The sequence below is a fragment of the Sphaerodactylus townsendi genome, linkage group LG11 (assembly GCF_021028975.2).
Source record: "Sphaerodactylus townsendi isolate TG3544 linkage group LG11, MPM_Stown_v2.3, whole genome shotgun sequence".
NCBI classification, from domain to species: domain Eukaryota; kingdom Metazoa; phylum Chordata; class Lepidosauria; order Squamata; family Sphaerodactylidae; genus Sphaerodactylus; species Sphaerodactylus townsendi.
The window spans coordinates 76,714,284-76,731,554 of record NC_059435.1 but is presented as its reverse complement, the minus strand read 5'-3'; the positions used below and the strand labels follow the sequence as shown (position 1 = coordinate 76,731,554).

Here is a 17,271-nt window from a genome sequence, read left to right as displayed (position 1 = left end):
TTTATATTTTATATATACCAATTTTATGGTTGGAGGTCACCACAACATGAGGAACAGTATTAAAGGGTCACGGCATTAGGAAGGTTGAGAACCACTGATCTATGTAGTTTTCTTTTTCTACAAGATTTCAGGTTCTTTTTTATTTTTATACGTGTGTGGTGCTTCTGAAAATGGAAAAATACATATTTTTAAGGCTGTACTTTGGCATATTTTTTCCGTGAAGTGACCTTGAGGCACAATTGCTTATTGCATGTCTGGAAACTGATGCAAAAGATGTCCCAGAATCCTCTGCCATTTATTATTTATTATCATTTAATTCATTTATACCGTGCTTTTCTACCCAGTGGGGGCCTGAAGCATCTTATGTCATTCTCCTATCCTCGCATGGATTCGTCATTGCGACATTCCATACCCTTAGCCATTAATTGTTTAGGGGAGGGGTGGCATGCAAAGGAGGGGAGGGAGGGGCCCGGCATCTGGACCTGGCCCACCCACCCTAGTGGAGGGAGGGGGAGGGAGGGGTGGCATGCATAATAAAACTGCAAGGATTGTCATGCCCTTATATAAAGCCGTGGTGCGACCGCACTTGGAGTCCTGTGTCCAGTTCTGGTCGCCACATCTCAAAAGGGATATCGAAGAGATAGAAAAAGTGCAGAGAAGGGCAACGAGGATGATTGAGGGACTGGAGCACCTTCCCTATGAGGAGAGGCTGCAGCGTTTGGGGCTCTTTAGTTTGGAGAGGAGACGTCTGAGGGGGGATATGATTGAAGTCTATAAAATTATGCATGGGGTAGAAAATGTTGACAGAGAGAAATTGTTCTCTCTTTCTCACAATACTAGAACCAGGGGGCATTCGTTGAAAATGCTGGGGGGAAGAATTAGGACTAATCAAAGGAAACACTTCTTCATGCAACGTGTGATTGGTGTTTGGAATATGCTGCCACAGGAGGTGGTGATGGCCACTAACCTGGATAGCTTTAAAAGGGGCTTGGACAGATTTATGGAGGAGAAGTCGATCTATGGCTACCAATCTTGATCCTCCTTGATCTCAGATTGCAGATGCCTTAGCAGACCAGGTGCTCGGGAGCAGCAGCCGCAGAAGGCCCTTGCTTTCACCTCCTGCACGTGAGCTCCCAAAGGCACCTGGTGGGCCACTGCGAGTAGCAGAGAGCTGGACTGGATGGACTCTGGTCTGATCCAGCTGGCTTGTTCTTATGTTCTTATGCAAGGGAGGAAAGGGAAAGGGAGAGGGCCCGGCCTCTGGACATGGCCCTCTCACCTAGTGAAGGGGGGGAGGGGTGGGAGGCAACAAACCCTGTGATGTATGTTAGGCTGTGAGTGTGTGACTGGACCAAGATCACCCAGCAAGTTTCCCTGCCGAGTGGGGATTTGAATCTGGGTCTCCCGCATCCTAGCATGACATTCCGATTGCTACAACACACTGGCTTTCAAACCAAAAGGGTAGCTTGCATCATTCTCCATTTTGTCCTCATTACAACCCTGTGAGGTGGGCTGGGATGAGAGCGTGTGATTGACTCAAGGTCACCCAGCGAGCTCCCAGGGCGCGAGAGGGTGAGCTTTCTCTGGATGCCCCGTGGAAAGGTCTGGGAACCCCAAAACCTGCCTGCCATTCCTTTCTTTCCCTCCCAGGTGGAAACTGTTACACCGTCCTGGTGGCCAACGTCTGCAGCGAAGCCGTTCACATCGTGGAGACGGTAAGCAGCGCAGGGTCGGCTCTGAGTCTGTGGGGCCGGATGAGAAGAGAAAGAAACGTTGCCAGTGCTCCAAATGCCAGGGGAACATTTTCAAATGTGCCTGCCTTAAGCATGAAAAGAAGAGTTTGGATTTATATCCCCCCTTTCTCTCCAGCAGGAGACTCAAAGGGGCTGACAATCTCCTTGCCCTCCTCCCCCCCACAACAAACACCCTGTGAGGTAGGTGGGGCTGAGAGAGCTCCGAGAAGCTGTGACTAGCCCAAGGTCCCCCAGCTGGCGTGTGTGGGAGTGCACAGGCTAATCTGAATTCCCCAGACAAGCCTCCACAGCTCAGGCGGCAGAGCAGGGAATCAAACCCGGTTCCTCCAGATTAGATACACGAGCTCTTAACCTCCTACACCACTGGCACAAAATACAGTGGTGGAATGGAGTGTGCTGCTGCAGAAGGGGAAGTGATGCTGTTTTTGAATACCTCCTGCAACTAGAAAACTAGCATCACAAGGAAGAGGCTGGACTAGAACCTCAGTGGTTGTTCACATGCAGCTGCCTTATGTTGAACCAGACCTTTGTCAATCAAGGTCAATCTTGCTTACTCAGACTGGCAGTGGCTTTCCAGGTTCTGGCCAATGCAGAATAGAGAGGAACTATGATGTCCCTCGATATAGACACTGTACTCCTATTGATGCAGCTCAGAATTGCATTGGCTTTTTCGGCTGCCGCATCACACTGCTGACTCATGTTCAGTTTGTGGTGAATTAAGACCCCCAGATCTGTACTGTACTGTAAACCTTTATTAGGCATATATAATTCTGCATACAGTATGTTTGTATGATAAACAACAATACAACGAGGAACCCAGTACACTAAGTTAGGATGAATTATACACAAACTTTCTGGAGACCTATTGTGATATCCATATGTTAATTAAAACTGATTTGAATGACTTCTCATGTTTATTACAATGACTTGAGCCTCAGACATTAAATCAATGTAATTTAGATGGTTTGATACATCGAGGGACACATTTTAGTACCGTCTTTGAGATATTACTTCTGCTAGATATGTAGCGACCCTAAAGGTTATCTCAGAAGATGCATCACTAAGTAAATACTTCACTACATAAGCCGAAGGCAAATTTGTTTTAGCTTTAATAATCGGAATTATATAGTGACTACGTAATGCAGAGTGTAGCTGACATTCTAGGAGTATATGCTGTATTGTATCCACGGCATTTACAGTATGGTTCGCCACTTTGGCTACAGGAGTTCGACTCTAATATTGAGAAAATACAGTCCTCCTTTTACAGGAAAATCCTGGGTGTTCCAAAATGTGTCCCAAATAGGGTGATCTATGCAGAACTGGGTCTACACTCTATTGAAACAAAAGCTTGGATTGTGCTTTTTAAATTTTGGCTAAAAATATTCTTTAGGGTAAGGAAAATTCATTATTCTCTTATTTTAAATCTGACCAACTGAGCATATCCTGGTTATTCCATATTGAATCCAAAATAAGAATAAGGACCCCCAGATCCTTTTCACATGTACTGTTGTCAAGGACAAGGAGTAATCAATTCAAGGTACAGGAAAAGAGATTGCGCCTAAACATTAGGAAGAACGTCCTGACAGTAAGTGCTGTTCGCCATTGGAATATGCTGCCTCAGAGAGTGGTGGAGTCTCCTTCTTTGGAGGTTTTGAAAGAGAGGCTGGATGGCCATCTGCCAGGAGTGCACTGATCGTGTGTTCCTGCATGGCAGGGGGTTGGACTGGATGGTCCTCGTGGTCTCTTTTAACTCTAGGATTCTATGTCACTTTGAAAGTAGAAAGTTTGCTGTCTGAAACCATTTCCGCACTGAACCCAGTAACATTAACATTCCTTTCAGCTGTCCACACTTCGTTTTGCTGCCAGAATGAAGTGGGTAACCACTGTGCCAGTCGTCAATGAAAAGCAAGACACAGAGGTATGGCCCGTCTTGTCCTGCCCTGAGGCTAATTCTGGATAGAGGGAGCGATCTGGTGGCCAGGGGGCAGGGGAAAGCCCCTCATAAACTCAGGGGGTCCCGAAGGACTTCAAAGAATAAGGACTTGGAGGGATCCCCTTCTGTGGGATGTGGTGAGGAATACCAGTTTGGTGGGCCTTAAAAGGAGGACTGGGTCAGGGGTGTCCAACTCTGGCGCTTCAACTGTTCATGGACTGCAATTCCCACCAACTCCAATTGGCCATTCCAGCAGGGGTTGATGGGAATTGTAGTCCGTGAACATTGCAGTCCATGAACATCTGAAGCGCCAGAGTTGGACACCCCTGGACTAGACGAGCGTGTGGGCGACTTGCTCCTTGCAGTAGGGGGACATGTCAACATTGCCAGGAACGAATCTGCAGGATCCAACCTATTATGTGAATTAAGTGGGGATTAGTTTACACAGTGCAACACAACAGAGATCACACTGAAGAAAGCTCACTGCAATTGCTTGTCTACTATTGGATGAAGCCTTTGTTACAAGTATAATACGTGTCCTAATTCATAAACAATACGACAGTACCACTTGGCATCTGAAATACAGACCCTAATAGCACTGATAAAAATCCTGTATAATGCAAAGCAAAGATCCTGTGTAATATGTTGAAAGTCCACTAAGCTAACTGGAACCTGGATGTATTGTCAAAGGCTTTCACGGCCGGAATCACTGGGGTGCTGTGTGGTTTCCGGGCTGTATGGCTGTGTTCTAGCAGCATTCTCTCCTGATGTTTCGCCTGTATCTGTGGCTGGCATCTTCAGAGGATCTGATAGATGCAGCCACAGATACAGGTGAAACGTCAGGAGAGAATGCTGCTAGAATACAGCTATACAGCCCGGAAATCACACAGCACCCCGGAACCTGGATGGTTTCAAATCATTGCCGTTCATACAAACTGCTGTACATTTTGGAAGCACAGGCATGTGGGATTTATGTTTTGCTAGCATTGAAGCTCGTATGAGACCAGTACACATTCAGGATGGGGATGGTGGTGTAGAGGTTTGTTGAAGGAAAAGGCCCTGCAGATGAGAAGGCCCTCAATGGACCAGTTGGCTATTACTGGGGAGGGGATCTTTATTTCGCAGCTAATGTTTCTCGTTTTTTCAGCGCTTAGTGAAAAACCTTGAAAAGGAAGTCTTCTACCTGAAAGAGGAGCTGGCAGTCCACAACACCCTGGTAAGGAGAAGTAATTTCTCCTGCAGGGATGGCGCTTCGGAATGATGTCTGGGCCCATTCCCTGTATAGCGTGTGTGTTCAGGTCAGATTTAAAGCTCAGCGTGATTTTACCTGGCTGAGAGGGATTCAGGCTTTCAAAGGCTCCCTCTGTACTGACATTCAGGAGTCAGACCAAACTACTGGGGAAGAACTTTTGAAGGCCAGCTAAGTTGATGTAGACCCTCAGTGCTTGGCCATCACTGAGGGATGTCAGCCTCCATATGGAATCCAAATCCAGCTCACCAGATTAGAGTCTGCCACTCACGTGGGGAATTGAACTTGGTTCTCCAGATTAGCATCCACTTGCTCTTAACCGCTACATCACACTGTAGACATAGGCCTTCTCAACAAAAAGCGACTGATCCGGAAATTGAAACTGGTCCAGAATGCGGCGGTGCGGCTCTTGGTGGGTGGTTCTTTTTGTGAGCATATCACCCCCGTGTTGCGCCACCTACACTGGCTCCCAGTGGAATTCCGGGTCACTTTCAAGGTGTTGGTGTTAACCTTTAAGGCCCTTCTCGGCTTGGGACCCTCATACCTTCGTGACCGTCTCACCCCATATGTCCCGGGTAGGCCTCTGCGGTCGGCAGAGGCCAATTTACTAGTGGTCCCAGGCCCCTCCATGATGCGACTGGCCTCTACCCAGGCCAGGACTTTTACGGCCCTGGCCCCCACCTGGTGGAACACCCTTTCATCAGATGTGCGGGCCCTGTGGGACCTTGGTGAATTCCGCAGGGCCTGTAAAACGGTTTTGTTCCACCGGGCTTTTGGAGAGGCCGGCCGCAGATTCCCCCTCTGGGATGCCCCTATGTTGCGTGCCATTCCATCATCGGCACGCCCAATATAACATCTAATCTACACTGCTACCCCCGCCCGGCCTTGGGTTCGGGCGCCACACACTTTTATAATCTTGTTGTTATATATGCTGTATTGATACTGCTAGTTTTATGAATTTTGTAAATTGTTTTAACCTGCTTTAATTGATTTTGTTCTGTGTATTGTTGTTTTGGCCTATTGTATGTAATACTGTTTCTGGCCTGATGTACACCCCCCAGAGCCCTTCGGGGGTGGGCGGTTTAGACAGACAGACAGACAGACAGACAGACAGACAGACAGACAGACAGACAGACAGACAGACAGACAGACAGACATTGTAATGATATTTCATTACCAATTAAAACCAAAAAAGACGATGGAAATCTGAGCAGAGCTTTCATCCTGTTTCCTACTTGCTCAGAAGTCAACTAATTTTTTACTCTATGTGGCAAAGCGTGGGCCAGAGATGTCAGTGACCCGAAGGTTTCTATCATTTCTGAGAATAAGACAGCTACCCCGGCTGGTTCTCTTACCTCCTGTTTTCCATTTCTAGCTCAATCGTCCACCAATCACTTATGAGCCCCTCAATGAAATCCAGGTGGCGGAAATCAACTCTCACGTTCGTCGGTTCCTGGAAGGAAGCATAGATGAGTTGGAGGTGGGTAGCTGTCATGGGATGTGCTTGTTTAGATCACTCTGCGTTTAAATATTGATAATTTCATTATAGTATACAATAATCCAGGGGCGTCCAACTCTGGCGCTTCAGAGTTGGATGCTTCAGAGTTCACGGACTACAATTCCCATCAGCCCCTGTGGCAGAAGCACGCTACTTCTGCCACACAGCTACCGGCCACACTTGGAACTTTTGGTGAGATGGTGCAATGAAGCCCGTTGTGCCGAGAAATACAACAGGCTCTAGAAAACTTAATTTCAAAGGGCAGCAGTTAGTTTGCCCCCACCCCTTTTACGTTTTCACAATGTGGGCGTAGCCTCCCCCCCTCCATTCACGCATTTTTGCAGCTCTTTAAAAAGTGAATTGTCACCAGTACGCCTTGCCTTGCCTCTTTATATATACAGACCTGTCACTGCTCCCAAGCGGCATAGGAGGAAAAAACCAACAACAGCCCATGACGTCACTGATGTGGCTATATAAATGGTAGCTCTAGCTAAAACCATAGAGTTTCCAGTTGTTCCTAGAACAGGGGTCTGCAAACTGCAACTCTCCAGATGTTCGTGGACTACAAATCCCATAAGTCCCTGCCAGCATGGCCAATTGGCATGCTGGCAGGGGCTGATGAACATCTGGAGAGCCGCAGGTTGCAGATCCCTGTCCTAGAACTATGCCTTGTCACTTCCAGGTTTTACCCAGAAATAGTGAATTCACATTCATCCCCGTGTCCCCGCCCCAGCTGTTTTGCCTGTTGCCAAACTCTGCCCGGCAACCTTAGTCAGTGTGTATTTGTAAATATAAGCTTTGCCCTTGGGTCCCAGTTTGCTCTCGTGCAACGGTTTCCAGCCCCCACGTGGGGCTTTGTATACAGGGGTTGCCAGTTCTAGGCCTGAAGGTGTACCAAAATAGTAGATGGCCTCTTTGATCCTCTTTGATCTGAGATTGCAAAGGCCTTAACAGACCAGGTGATCGGGAGCAACAGCCGCAGAAGGCCATTGCTTTCACATCCTGCACATGAGCTCCCAAAGGCACCTGGTGGGCCACTGCGAGGAGCAGAGAGCTGGACTAGATGGACTGTGGTCTGATCCAGCTGGCTTGTTCTTATGTTCTTATGTTCTTAACTTGTCTTCCCCAGATCATGAGTCTCCGGCAAATCCAAGAAATCTTTTACCAGTTCAAATTCATCTTAAGGTAAGGCCTTGGCCCATTTCCCTGGTTGGTGTCTTTTGAAAACCTTTGACTGCAAATGTGGATGGTGGATGGTGGCTTGCGTGGTCCTCAGACAAGACCGTTTCCCCTCAGTCAGACATCCCACACACACACACACACACCACAATTGGCAACGCTGTGTGAAGACATTGGGGGAATCTTGGTCCGTGCTTCCCTGCACAGATAGGGGAGCCCTTAAGATGACGCTTTTTTGTTTGTTTGTTTATTTATTTATTTATTACATTTGATAGACTGCCCACCCCCAAAGGGCTCTGAGCGTTGTACAACATGTTTAAAACCAACAATAAACATTTAAATAACTTAAAACCTTAACCTCATAATTTAAAATCCCAAATTTCTAATTTTAACGTATAATAATCAGGCACGTCATTGCTGCAGATGCCACTTATACAGGGAGAGGGCCTCGTGAGTAGGTGGTGCTGAGAATTCTGAGAGAACTGTGACTGGGCCAAGGCCCTCCACAGGTTTTGTGTGTAGGAGCGGGGAAACAAATTCAGTCCATCAGAGAAGAATCTGCCACTCATATGGAGGAGTGGGGAATCGAACCCGGTTCTCCAGAGTAGAGTCCACCTGCTCTTGACCACGACCCCATGCTGATAGGTGAAACCATGCAAGTCAAGCCCCATTCCTCATCCTACCATCTGACTCAGGGATGCTAACGGGGTGCCCACGGGCCCCACAGCACCAACCGGCACCTTTCCTGGTGTCCCACAAATGTTTTTGGAATGTGGGTGGGGCCAGGTGGGGGCCCTTGCCCAGCAAGACTTCCGATTGGCTGTACAGATTTTTTAAAACATCACTGTGGCAGTAGCTACCATCATAATACACGGCTCTTCACTGTGACACAGAAGGTGAGCTGCAACAGCCATTTTAGAGCTGGTTCCACCTCAAGAGGCAGTCATTTTGGGACAGACTTGGAAAGGCTGGGCCTAGTATAGATGTCTTTCAGCCAACAGGGCCTAGTATAGATGTCTTTCAGCCAACAGGAGCAAGAAGTGGAAGCCAGGCTGAGGAGCAAGTACACCCTGATAGACAAAAATGACTTTGCCACTTTGTCTGCGGTCCAGAAGGTGAGTGGAAACACCTTGACTCTCATGCTGTGAAGGGTGGGGTGGGGTCAGTGGTGGGATCCAAAAATTTTAGTAACAGGTTCCCATGGTGGTGGGATTCAAACAGTGGCGTGGCGCCAATGGGGCTGGGCGGGGCACGACGGGGGCGGGGCATTAATAATTTCTCTGTTACTGTAAAAAACTCTTACTGTAAAAAATAAGTTCCTAATTTCCAGCTGGTATCTTTCTGTCCATCATTTAAACTCATCACAGCAAGTCCTATCGTCTACGGCCCACAGAAACAACTACTTCTCCTCTAATTGACTGCCTGCCAAATACTTAATACTCTCAAATACTTAACTTTGTTTCTAGAAATCAAAAGAAGGATGCTTTCCTTAAACAAGGAACTTGACCATATTTCTAAAACATGTTTTTAAAACAGCCCAACAGGGAGAATGATCCCGTTTTCTACCGCCGCTAACCAGCCACATAGGAAACAACAGGACTTTACGATTTTTGGACCGAATGGAATTTCTAACGGAAAAGCAGATCCAATTAGGAACCCCCTCTCGGCACACACAAATAATTAGCGACCCACTCTCGGGAACCTGTGAGAACCTGCTGGATCCCACCTCTGGGCGGGGTCCAGCGAAACTTTGCGGCCTCCTGAAATAGCCCAGTTATAGCTGTCCAGGCTGAAGCAGGCTGGCTCAGCCCACCGTTGTCAGAGCTTGGCTGCTACGTGGGTTCTGCCATAGTTAGTACTTGGATGGGCGTCCACAGAGGGAGACTGTGCAGGGGAAGGTAATGACAAACCACCTGTACTTGTCTCTTGCTCGAAACCCCCCACGGATGGGATTACCATTGATGGAGAATTTGTAGAGCGCTGGAGGCACATGGCACAACAGAATTTCCTGGTGTGTTTGTGTGTGTGTGTTGCTGAGGAAACAAGGTTGCATATGCAGACCCTTTGCCTTAGTAAATTAGTACAAGTCCTTTATCGTAAGGAATTCCATTTGAGGCAGCATACAGTAGAAACAGGATTCCAATCTAGACTTAGTGGCTAGGAGAGACTTAGGGAGCTGGGGATGTTTAGTTTGGTGAAGAGAAGGTTAAGAGGTGTCACGATAGCCCTGTTTGGATATTTGAAGGGATGTCACGTTGGTGAGGGAGCAAGCTTGTTTTCTGCTGCCTCAGAGACTAGGACACAGAGTAATGGGTTCAAGGTGAAGGAAAAGAGATTCCACCTAAACATCAGGAATAACTTCCTGACTGTTAGGGCTGTTTGACAGTGGAATTCACTGCCTCGGAATGTGGTGGCGTCTCCTTCTTTGGAGGTTTTTAAAGAGAAGGCTGGTTGGATCATCTGTCAGGAGTGCTTTGATGGTGTGTTCCTGCATGGCAGGGGGTTGGACTGGATGGCCCTTGGGGTCTCTTTCCACTCTATGATTCTATCATGTCTGAAGATACAGGATGAGTGTTCTGCCCTCATGGTAGTAAGATGGAGAAGAAAGAAAGACGATTCCCTCCGTGTACAGAGGTGGGATCCAGCAGGTTCTCACAGGTTCCCGAGAGTAGGTTACTAATTGTTTGTGTGTGCCGAGAGGGGGTTACTAATTGGTGATTTTTCCATGTGATTTTTGCCTTAGTTGCGCCCCTCCTCTCAGCAGTAGCGCGCAGAACTTGAAGCAGTCTAGCAGGAGGTGCACCGGCGTGCGTGGCAGCCTGCGTGCATTCGATTCCCACCCAAGGACCGGCGCAGCGGCTGCGTCCTTGCCACAGCCCCGCCCAGGAATGCCCCACCCCTGGAATGCCAGGCCACGCCCCGTCATGCCCCGCCCAGCCCCATTGGCGCTACACCACAGTTTATATCCCACCACCATGGGAACCTGTTACTAAAATTTTTGGATCCCACCACTGTCCGTGTAGCAATCAAATCAAGCCTAATCTATCCCTAGAAACTAAAATGTCTTAACTGAAGCTGTCGTTTGGTCAAACAGTGGGAAGGCTGAAGTCACTGGATAAGACAATAATGCTAGGAAGGGTTGAAGGTCAAGGGAGAAGAGGAAGGCCCAACTGAGACAGACTGACTCTAAATAGGAAGCCACGGGCCTCACCCTTCGAGGCCATCAATAGTAGAACATTTTGGAGGACATTAATTGATAGGGTGGCCATGATTTGGAATTGACTTGATGGCACTTAATACACATAACTATCTACTCATCAGAGAGCCACGGAGCAGTAGAAGGAATTGGAGGCCCAGTGCCTTGACTTAACTGTCTCTCTGTAGCCCCACTCTGCACTCTGAGGCTACAAGACTGTGCAGAGGCCTTCTCCTCTGACATGGGTGGGGTCGCCATGAGTTTATTCTCAGAATTTGGGTACCCTTAAAGCAGATTTTAGAACAGTGTGTGGGTTCGTGTGTGTGTGTCCATCCCGTTCTTGGCTCAGCTAGCCGAATCCAAGTGGCCGAACCTTAGAATTCGGTGATGCAGATTCTCTACCCTCTTAGCGCCACGCTTTCCCCTTCTCTGTTCTCAGGCTGGATTGGTTGATGCTGACGGCCACATGGTTGGTGAGGTGGATGGGCAGGGGTTCGGCATTGGAGTTGCTCCTTTCTCGTCCAAGCCTGGAGGGAAGAGAGCAAAAATAAAGAAAGGCAAAGAGCAGCCCAGGTGGGTCTTCTTTGGGTTCTCTTTCTGGGCAGGATTATTTACCCTTCCTGGGACTGTGGCAGGGGTGACCATCCCCCAGAGCCTGGATTTGAGGCCCCCCGGAGGGCTCTGGGTAGCGTGCAGAAGGCAAAACCATTAAAAAATATAATAAGAGCATAAGAACAAGCCAGCTGGATCAGCAGAGTCCATCTAGTCCAGCTCTCTGCTACTCGCAGTGGCCCACCAGGTGCCATTGGGAGCTCACATGCAGGATGTGAAAGCAATGGCCTTCTGCGGCTGTTGCTCCTGAGCACCTGGTCTGCTAAGGCATTTGCAACCTCAGATCAAAGAGGATCAAGATTGGGAGCCATAGATCGACTTCTCCTCCATAAATCTGTCCAAGCCCCTTTTAAAGCTATCCAGGTTAGTGGCCATCACCACCTCCTGTGGCAGCACATTCCAAACACCAATCACACGTTGCGTGAAGAAGTGTTTCCTTTGATTAGTCCTAATTCTTCCCCCCAGCATTTTCAATGGATGCCCCCTGGTTCTAGTATTGTGAGAAAGAGAGAAAAAATTCTCTCTGTCAACATAATACAATAGAAAAATTAAAACCAAAATAGTTAAATAATTAAATACCATATCAAAACAGAATGAAGAACCCTGACATCAGATGGTACATTCTATCCCCCTGGGAGGGGACTGGGCACAATACAGCGACAACCAGTTATGGTAGAGTGTGTGTTTGTGTGTGTGTGTGTGGGGGGGGAGGTTAGCAGGAGAGGCCATCAGTGGCCAGCCTCCCCAAAGGCCCCAGGGGGAACAACTCCATTTTACAGGCCCTGCGGAAGTGTCCGAGGTCCCGCAGGGCCCTGATGGCCGTAGGGCAGTGGTGGCGAACCTATGGCACGGGTGCCAGAGGTGGCACTCAGATCCCTCTCTGTGGGCACACACAGAGTTCCCCCCCACCCATCTAGGCTGGCCTGGGCCGCTGGGCTCAATTATTAGCATTAAACCTAAGACCTAGTTTTGGGGAAGCAGTGTAGGTAACCCTATTAAGTGCTGTTAAACCCCACTGATTTTCATGGGAAGAACTAAAGCACGATCCTTTACCTGGGGGTAAGCTCGGTTGCTGGCAATGGGGCTTGCTTCTGAGTAAACCCTCCTAGGGTCGTGATTCACCCGTTGGAAGAGTTGAACGGTTGCTTCAAAGCAAAGCCACCGACTACCGCCAAGTTTACTCCCGAGTAATGTGTGCCTCGGAGCCAACTGTTTTTTTCTAAACTAAAACATCAGTATTCAGGATAAATTGTCGTGTTGGCACTTTGCGATAAATGAGTGGGTTTTGGGTTGCAGTTTGGGCACTCGGTCTCGAAAAGGTTCATTATCACTGCTGGAGGGAAAGCGTTCCACCAGGCAGGGGCCGGGGCAGTAAAAGCTGCCCCTGCCCTGGGGTTTTGACCCTTTGCCCCTTTCCCAGCATTGGTCCGCGGAAGGAAGGGGTGGCCAGCCCTGTTTCGGGGAAGGAGCTGGATTCTGTTTCCGCCTCGCGCAACGGGGGGTTCAGCAAGGAGCCGGAGGCAAAGGAAGCCCAAGACATTGTCAGTGTGGACTCGCATCGCACCGAATCCGGGCCTAAAGAGGACACCACCAGCCAGCCCAGGTAAAAAAAAAAAGAGGCTTGGTGTTTTGGGCTCTTTTGCAGAGTTGCAGGAACTGCTGTGCACCAACCGTCTGCGCACCCATGTTAGACCAGCTTTGTTGCCTCACGCCAAAGGTCCAGCCAATCCGGCATCTTCTCTGGATTGGGAGCAGCAGTGGCGTAGGAGGTTAAGAGCTCGTGTATCTAATCTGGAGGAACCGGGTTTGGTTCCCAGCTCTGCCGCCTGAGCTGTGGAGGCTTATCTGGGGAATTCAGATTCGCCTGTGCACTCCCTCACACGCCAGCTGGGTGACCTTGGGCTAGTCACAGCTTCTCGGAGCTCTCTCAGCCCCACCTACCTCACAGGGTGTTTGTTGTGAGGGGGGAAGGGCAAGGAGATTGTCAGCCCCTTTGAGTCTCCTGCAGGAGAGAAAGGGGGGGATATAAGTCCAAACTCTTCTTCTTCTATGCCCAGCAGCCAATCAGGTGGCCCTGTTCCCTTTCTTCAAGCACTCAGCAGGCACCCTGTCGGAGTCCCCTGGTCTTCTGGCTCACCCTTGTCCGTGTATCTGTTCAACCTTGCAACGGACTTAAGAGGTTTGCGAGGCAGGACTTTGCCCGAATAGAAGCTGTGCTAATCTGCCTCTGTCGGTCTTGGTGTAGTGGTTAAGAGCAGGTGCGCTCTAATCTGGAGAACCGGGTTTGATTCCCCGCTCTGCCACTTAAGCTGTGGAGGCTTATCTGGTGAACCAGAATAGCTGATGCGCTCCAACACATGCCAGCTGGGTGACCTTGGGCTAGTCACAGTTCTTTGGAGCTCTCTCAGCCCCACCCACCTCACGGGGTGTTTGTTGTGGGAGGAGCGGGGAGGGCAAGGAGATTGTCAGCCCCTTTGAGTCTCCTTACAGGAGAAGAAAGAGAGAATATAAATCCAAACTCCTCTTCCTCTTCTGGCCTTCATCGATTTGCCAAGGCCGCTAGAATCAGCCAGCCACCTTTGACTGGCCTTTCTCTTCCCGACAGCTGTCCGCCAGCCCGGACGGCAGCCTTTGAGGACTTCAAGAACGAGCGCGGCAGTGAGATCAACCGGATCTTCAAGGAGAACAAGGCCATTCTGAGAGACCGCAAGAAGAAGATGAGCGAGGTCACGCAGAAGATCAACGCCCTGAAGAGGGAGATGGACACGGCCAAGCAGGCCCTGGAGGCCCAGAAGCAGGAGCGGGAGCAGCAGGGTAAGGAGCGCCTGAACTAGGTGGGGGCGCCCTAGACAGGGTCTCAGTCACTTGGCATGCAATTTGGTAGGGTTGCCAACCTGGTCATCCAGGATCTAGCTACAGGGGTCAGTGCTATCAGTCACAGACCAGGAAAGGGATTTGGGCGTCTTAGTTGATAGTTCCATGGGAATGTCAACTCAATGCGTGGCAGCTGTGAAGAAGGCAAACTCTATGCTGGGGATCATTAGGAAAGGAATTGATAATAAAACTGCAAAGATTGTCATGCCCTTATATAAAGCCGTGATGCGACCGCACTTGGAGTCCTGGGTTCAGTTCTAGTTGCCGCATCTCAAAAAGGATATCGAAGAGATAGAAAAAGTGCAGAGAAGGGCAACGAGGATGATTGAAGGATTGGAGCACCTTCCTTATGAGGAGAGGCTGCAGCGTTTGGGACTCTTTAGTTTGGAGAGGTGACGTCTGAGGGGGGATATGATTGAAGTCTATAAAATTATGCATGGGGTAGAAAATGTTGACAGAGAGAAATTTTTCTCTCTTTCTCACAATACTAGAACCAGGGGGCATTCATTGAAAATGCTGGGGGTAAGAATTAGGACTAATAAAAGGAAACACTTCTTCACACAACGTGTGATTGGTGTTTGGAATATGCTGCCACAGAAGGGGGTGATGGCCACTAACCTGGATAGCTTTAAAGGGGGCTTGGACAGATTTATGGAGAAGTCGATCTATGGCTACCAATCTTGATCCTCCTTGATCTCAGATTGCAAATGCCTTAGCAGACCAGGTGCTCGGGAGCAGCAGCAGCAGCAGCAGGCCATTGCTTTCACCTCCTGCATGTGAGCTCCCAAAGGCACCTGGGGGGCCACTGTGAGTAGCAGAGTGCTTGACTAGATGGACTCTGGTCTGATCCAGCAGGCTAGTTCTTATGTTCTTATGGTGATTAAGTGTCTGACCAGGATCCAAGAGACCTGGGTTCAGATCCTGACTCTGCCGTGACACTCGCTGAGTCACCTTTGGTCAACCACACTCTCTCAGCCTGACCCTACCTGTGAGGATAAAATTGGGAAAAGAGAACCACAGAAGCTGCCCTGAGCGCTTCAGAAGAAGGTGGGGTACCAGGTAGACGAGGCGCCTGGAAAGCGATGTGAGATGTCCCCTGGGTTTCTGGCTATTATTGGGAGACTTCTTCAAACCTCCGTCCTTTTGGGGGGCCCCACAGGAGAATACCTGAATGAGGAAGGTCAAGTCATTATCGACGAGGAGGAGTTCCTGCTGCTCGTGAAGCTGAAGGAGCTGCGGAAGCAGTACCGGGCGGACTTCAGCGAGTTCCGGAACCTCCAGTCCGAAGTGCAGTACTGCCAGCACCTGGTGGACCAGTGCCGACGGAAGCTGCTCACGGGTACTGCATGCTGCAGACTCCGGAGGATGTTGCATCTGGACTTGGGCTTGCGCTCCTCCGAGCGTGTGCTTGTCTCTCTACATGCCACATGTGGGCTAGTTTTGAACCAGGGCAGAGGCGTACAGCCCCATGGGCACATGAGGTATCCCATGTCCCTGGGTTCCACCCATTTGATCACGGGGGTGCACGTGCCCCCAGTGGTGGGATCCAAAAATTTTAGTAACAGGTTCCCATGGTGGTGGGGGGATCTCAGGAAGACTGTGGGAATAACGCCCAATGGGGCAAATTTGGGCTGGGGCACCGCACGGGGGTGTGAAGCCGGGCATTCGGGGCGGGGCACTTCCCTTGGCTGGGCTGTGGTGGTATGGGACCACAGCTGCTGCGCCGGTCCTTGGGCGGGAAACGAATGCACGCAGGCGCACACTGCCACGCACGCCGGTGCACCTCCTGCTAGACTGCTTCAAGTTCTGCGCACTGCTGCTGAGAGGAGGGGCGTAACTAAGGCAAAAATCACGTGGCAAAATCACCCATTAGTAACCCCCTCTCGGCACACACAAATAATTAGTAACCTACTCTCAGGAACCTGTGAGAACCTGCTGGATCCCACCTCTGTGTGCCCCCCACGTGATTAAGGTACTGGGAAGCCCCCCACCTCTATCAGAGGCTGCGGCTTGCAGCCTCTGATGGAGGTGGGGGGCCTGGCTTGGCAGCCGCCGCCAACGGGTCAGGAGCACCTGGTGGGCCCGTGGCAGGCTCCTGGCCTAACTGCTGCCATCACCCCACCCCCCTATCAAAGGCCACAAGCTGGCATGGCCACCAGAAGAGGTAGGAGGGGCCTGCCAGCAGCCGGCGCCAGTCCGGGAGCCAGCTGCAGGCAAGGTCTTGTTTTTGCGCCCCCCCCCCCCCACCTTTTCTTGCATAACTTATGCAAGAGATGCCAAATATTCTAATATCCCTGGTCTGACTCAGTATAAGGCACCTTCATGTGCTTTTCTCAAATGCAGAACATCTGCAGGGAGTGGGGGAGCCACGTGGGCCACAATAATGCCAGAATGGAGTTGCTTGTAGTTCCCTGCGGCAGGTGGCCCGTGTGTGGTCATCCAGTCCAACCCCCTTGCCGAGCGCTGAGACCTTTGCATTCCCGGAGAGATCCAGCTGCATGCTAAGAGCTGCCGTCCAGAGACGGGATCTTCCATCTCTCTGCTCCAAGGCACGCCGAATATTGGAAGAAGCCCTCAAAATGTCCGCGCGTCCAGCCACCCTCTGTCACGCTCCAGGCCAGCTCGGGGCCAGGAGTCACCGAGCCCAGACCAGCCTTGGGAGCCGCAGTGGCGTAGGAGGTTAAGAGCTCGTGGATCTAATCTGGAGGAACTGGGTTTGATTCCCAGCTCTGCCGCCTGAGCTGTGGAGGCTTATCTGGGGAATTCAGATCAGCCTGTGCACTCCCACACACGCCAGCTGGGTGACCTTGGGCTAGTCACAGCTTCTTGGGGCTCTCTCAGCCCCACCCACCTCACAGGGTGTTTGTTGTGAGGGGGGAAGGGCAAGGAGATCGTCAGCCCCTTTGAGTCTCCTGCAGGAGAGAGAGGGGGGATATACATCCAAACTCTTCTTCTTCTTGTCCTTGGATTTCCCTC

General features: G+C 50.1%; 1 protein-coding gene and 1 long non-coding RNA gene across 3 annotated transcripts in view; one reads left to right on the top strand and one right to left on the bottom strand.

Annotated features, from left to right (window-relative positions):
* Positions 1-17,271, bottom strand: part of LOC125440846 — a 41,512-nt gene that overhangs the window by 15,875 nt on the left and 8,366 nt on the right. Inside the window, exons 3-5 of one of the 2 annotated variants that reach the window (XR_007245755.1) lie at positions 11,183-11,336; positions 6,292-6,389; positions 1,185-1,742 (exon numbers count right to left, since the gene is read on the bottom strand). This is a non-coding gene — a long non-coding RNA (uncharacterized LOC125440846). Of the gene's footprint in view, positions 1-1,184; positions 1,743-6,291; positions 6,390-11,182; positions 11,337-17,271 lie in introns of those variants that run through there. The other variant, XR_007245756.1, reaches the window with a different exon arrangement.
* Positions 1-17,271, top strand: part of KIF9 (kinesin family member 9) — a 40,371-nt gene that overhangs the window by 20,803 nt on the left and 2,297 nt on the right. The window contains exons 9-18 of the mRNA XM_048510884.1: positions 1,651-1,715; positions 3,595-3,672; positions 4,835-4,903; positions 6,312-6,416; positions 7,564-7,619; positions 8,638-8,728; positions 11,249-11,382; positions 12,842-13,024; positions 14,027-14,235; positions 15,455-15,634. Of these exons, the coding sequence (XP_048366841.1) occupies positions 1,651-1,715; positions 3,595-3,672; positions 4,835-4,903; positions 6,312-6,416; positions 7,564-7,619; positions 8,638-8,728; positions 11,249-11,382; positions 12,842-13,024; positions 14,027-14,235; positions 15,455-15,634 (1,170 nt within the window). The remainder of the gene's footprint in view (positions 1-1,650; positions 1,716-3,594; positions 3,673-4,834; positions 4,904-6,311; positions 6,417-7,563; positions 7,620-8,637; positions 8,729-11,248; positions 11,383-12,841; positions 13,025-14,026; positions 14,236-15,454; positions 15,635-17,271) is intronic.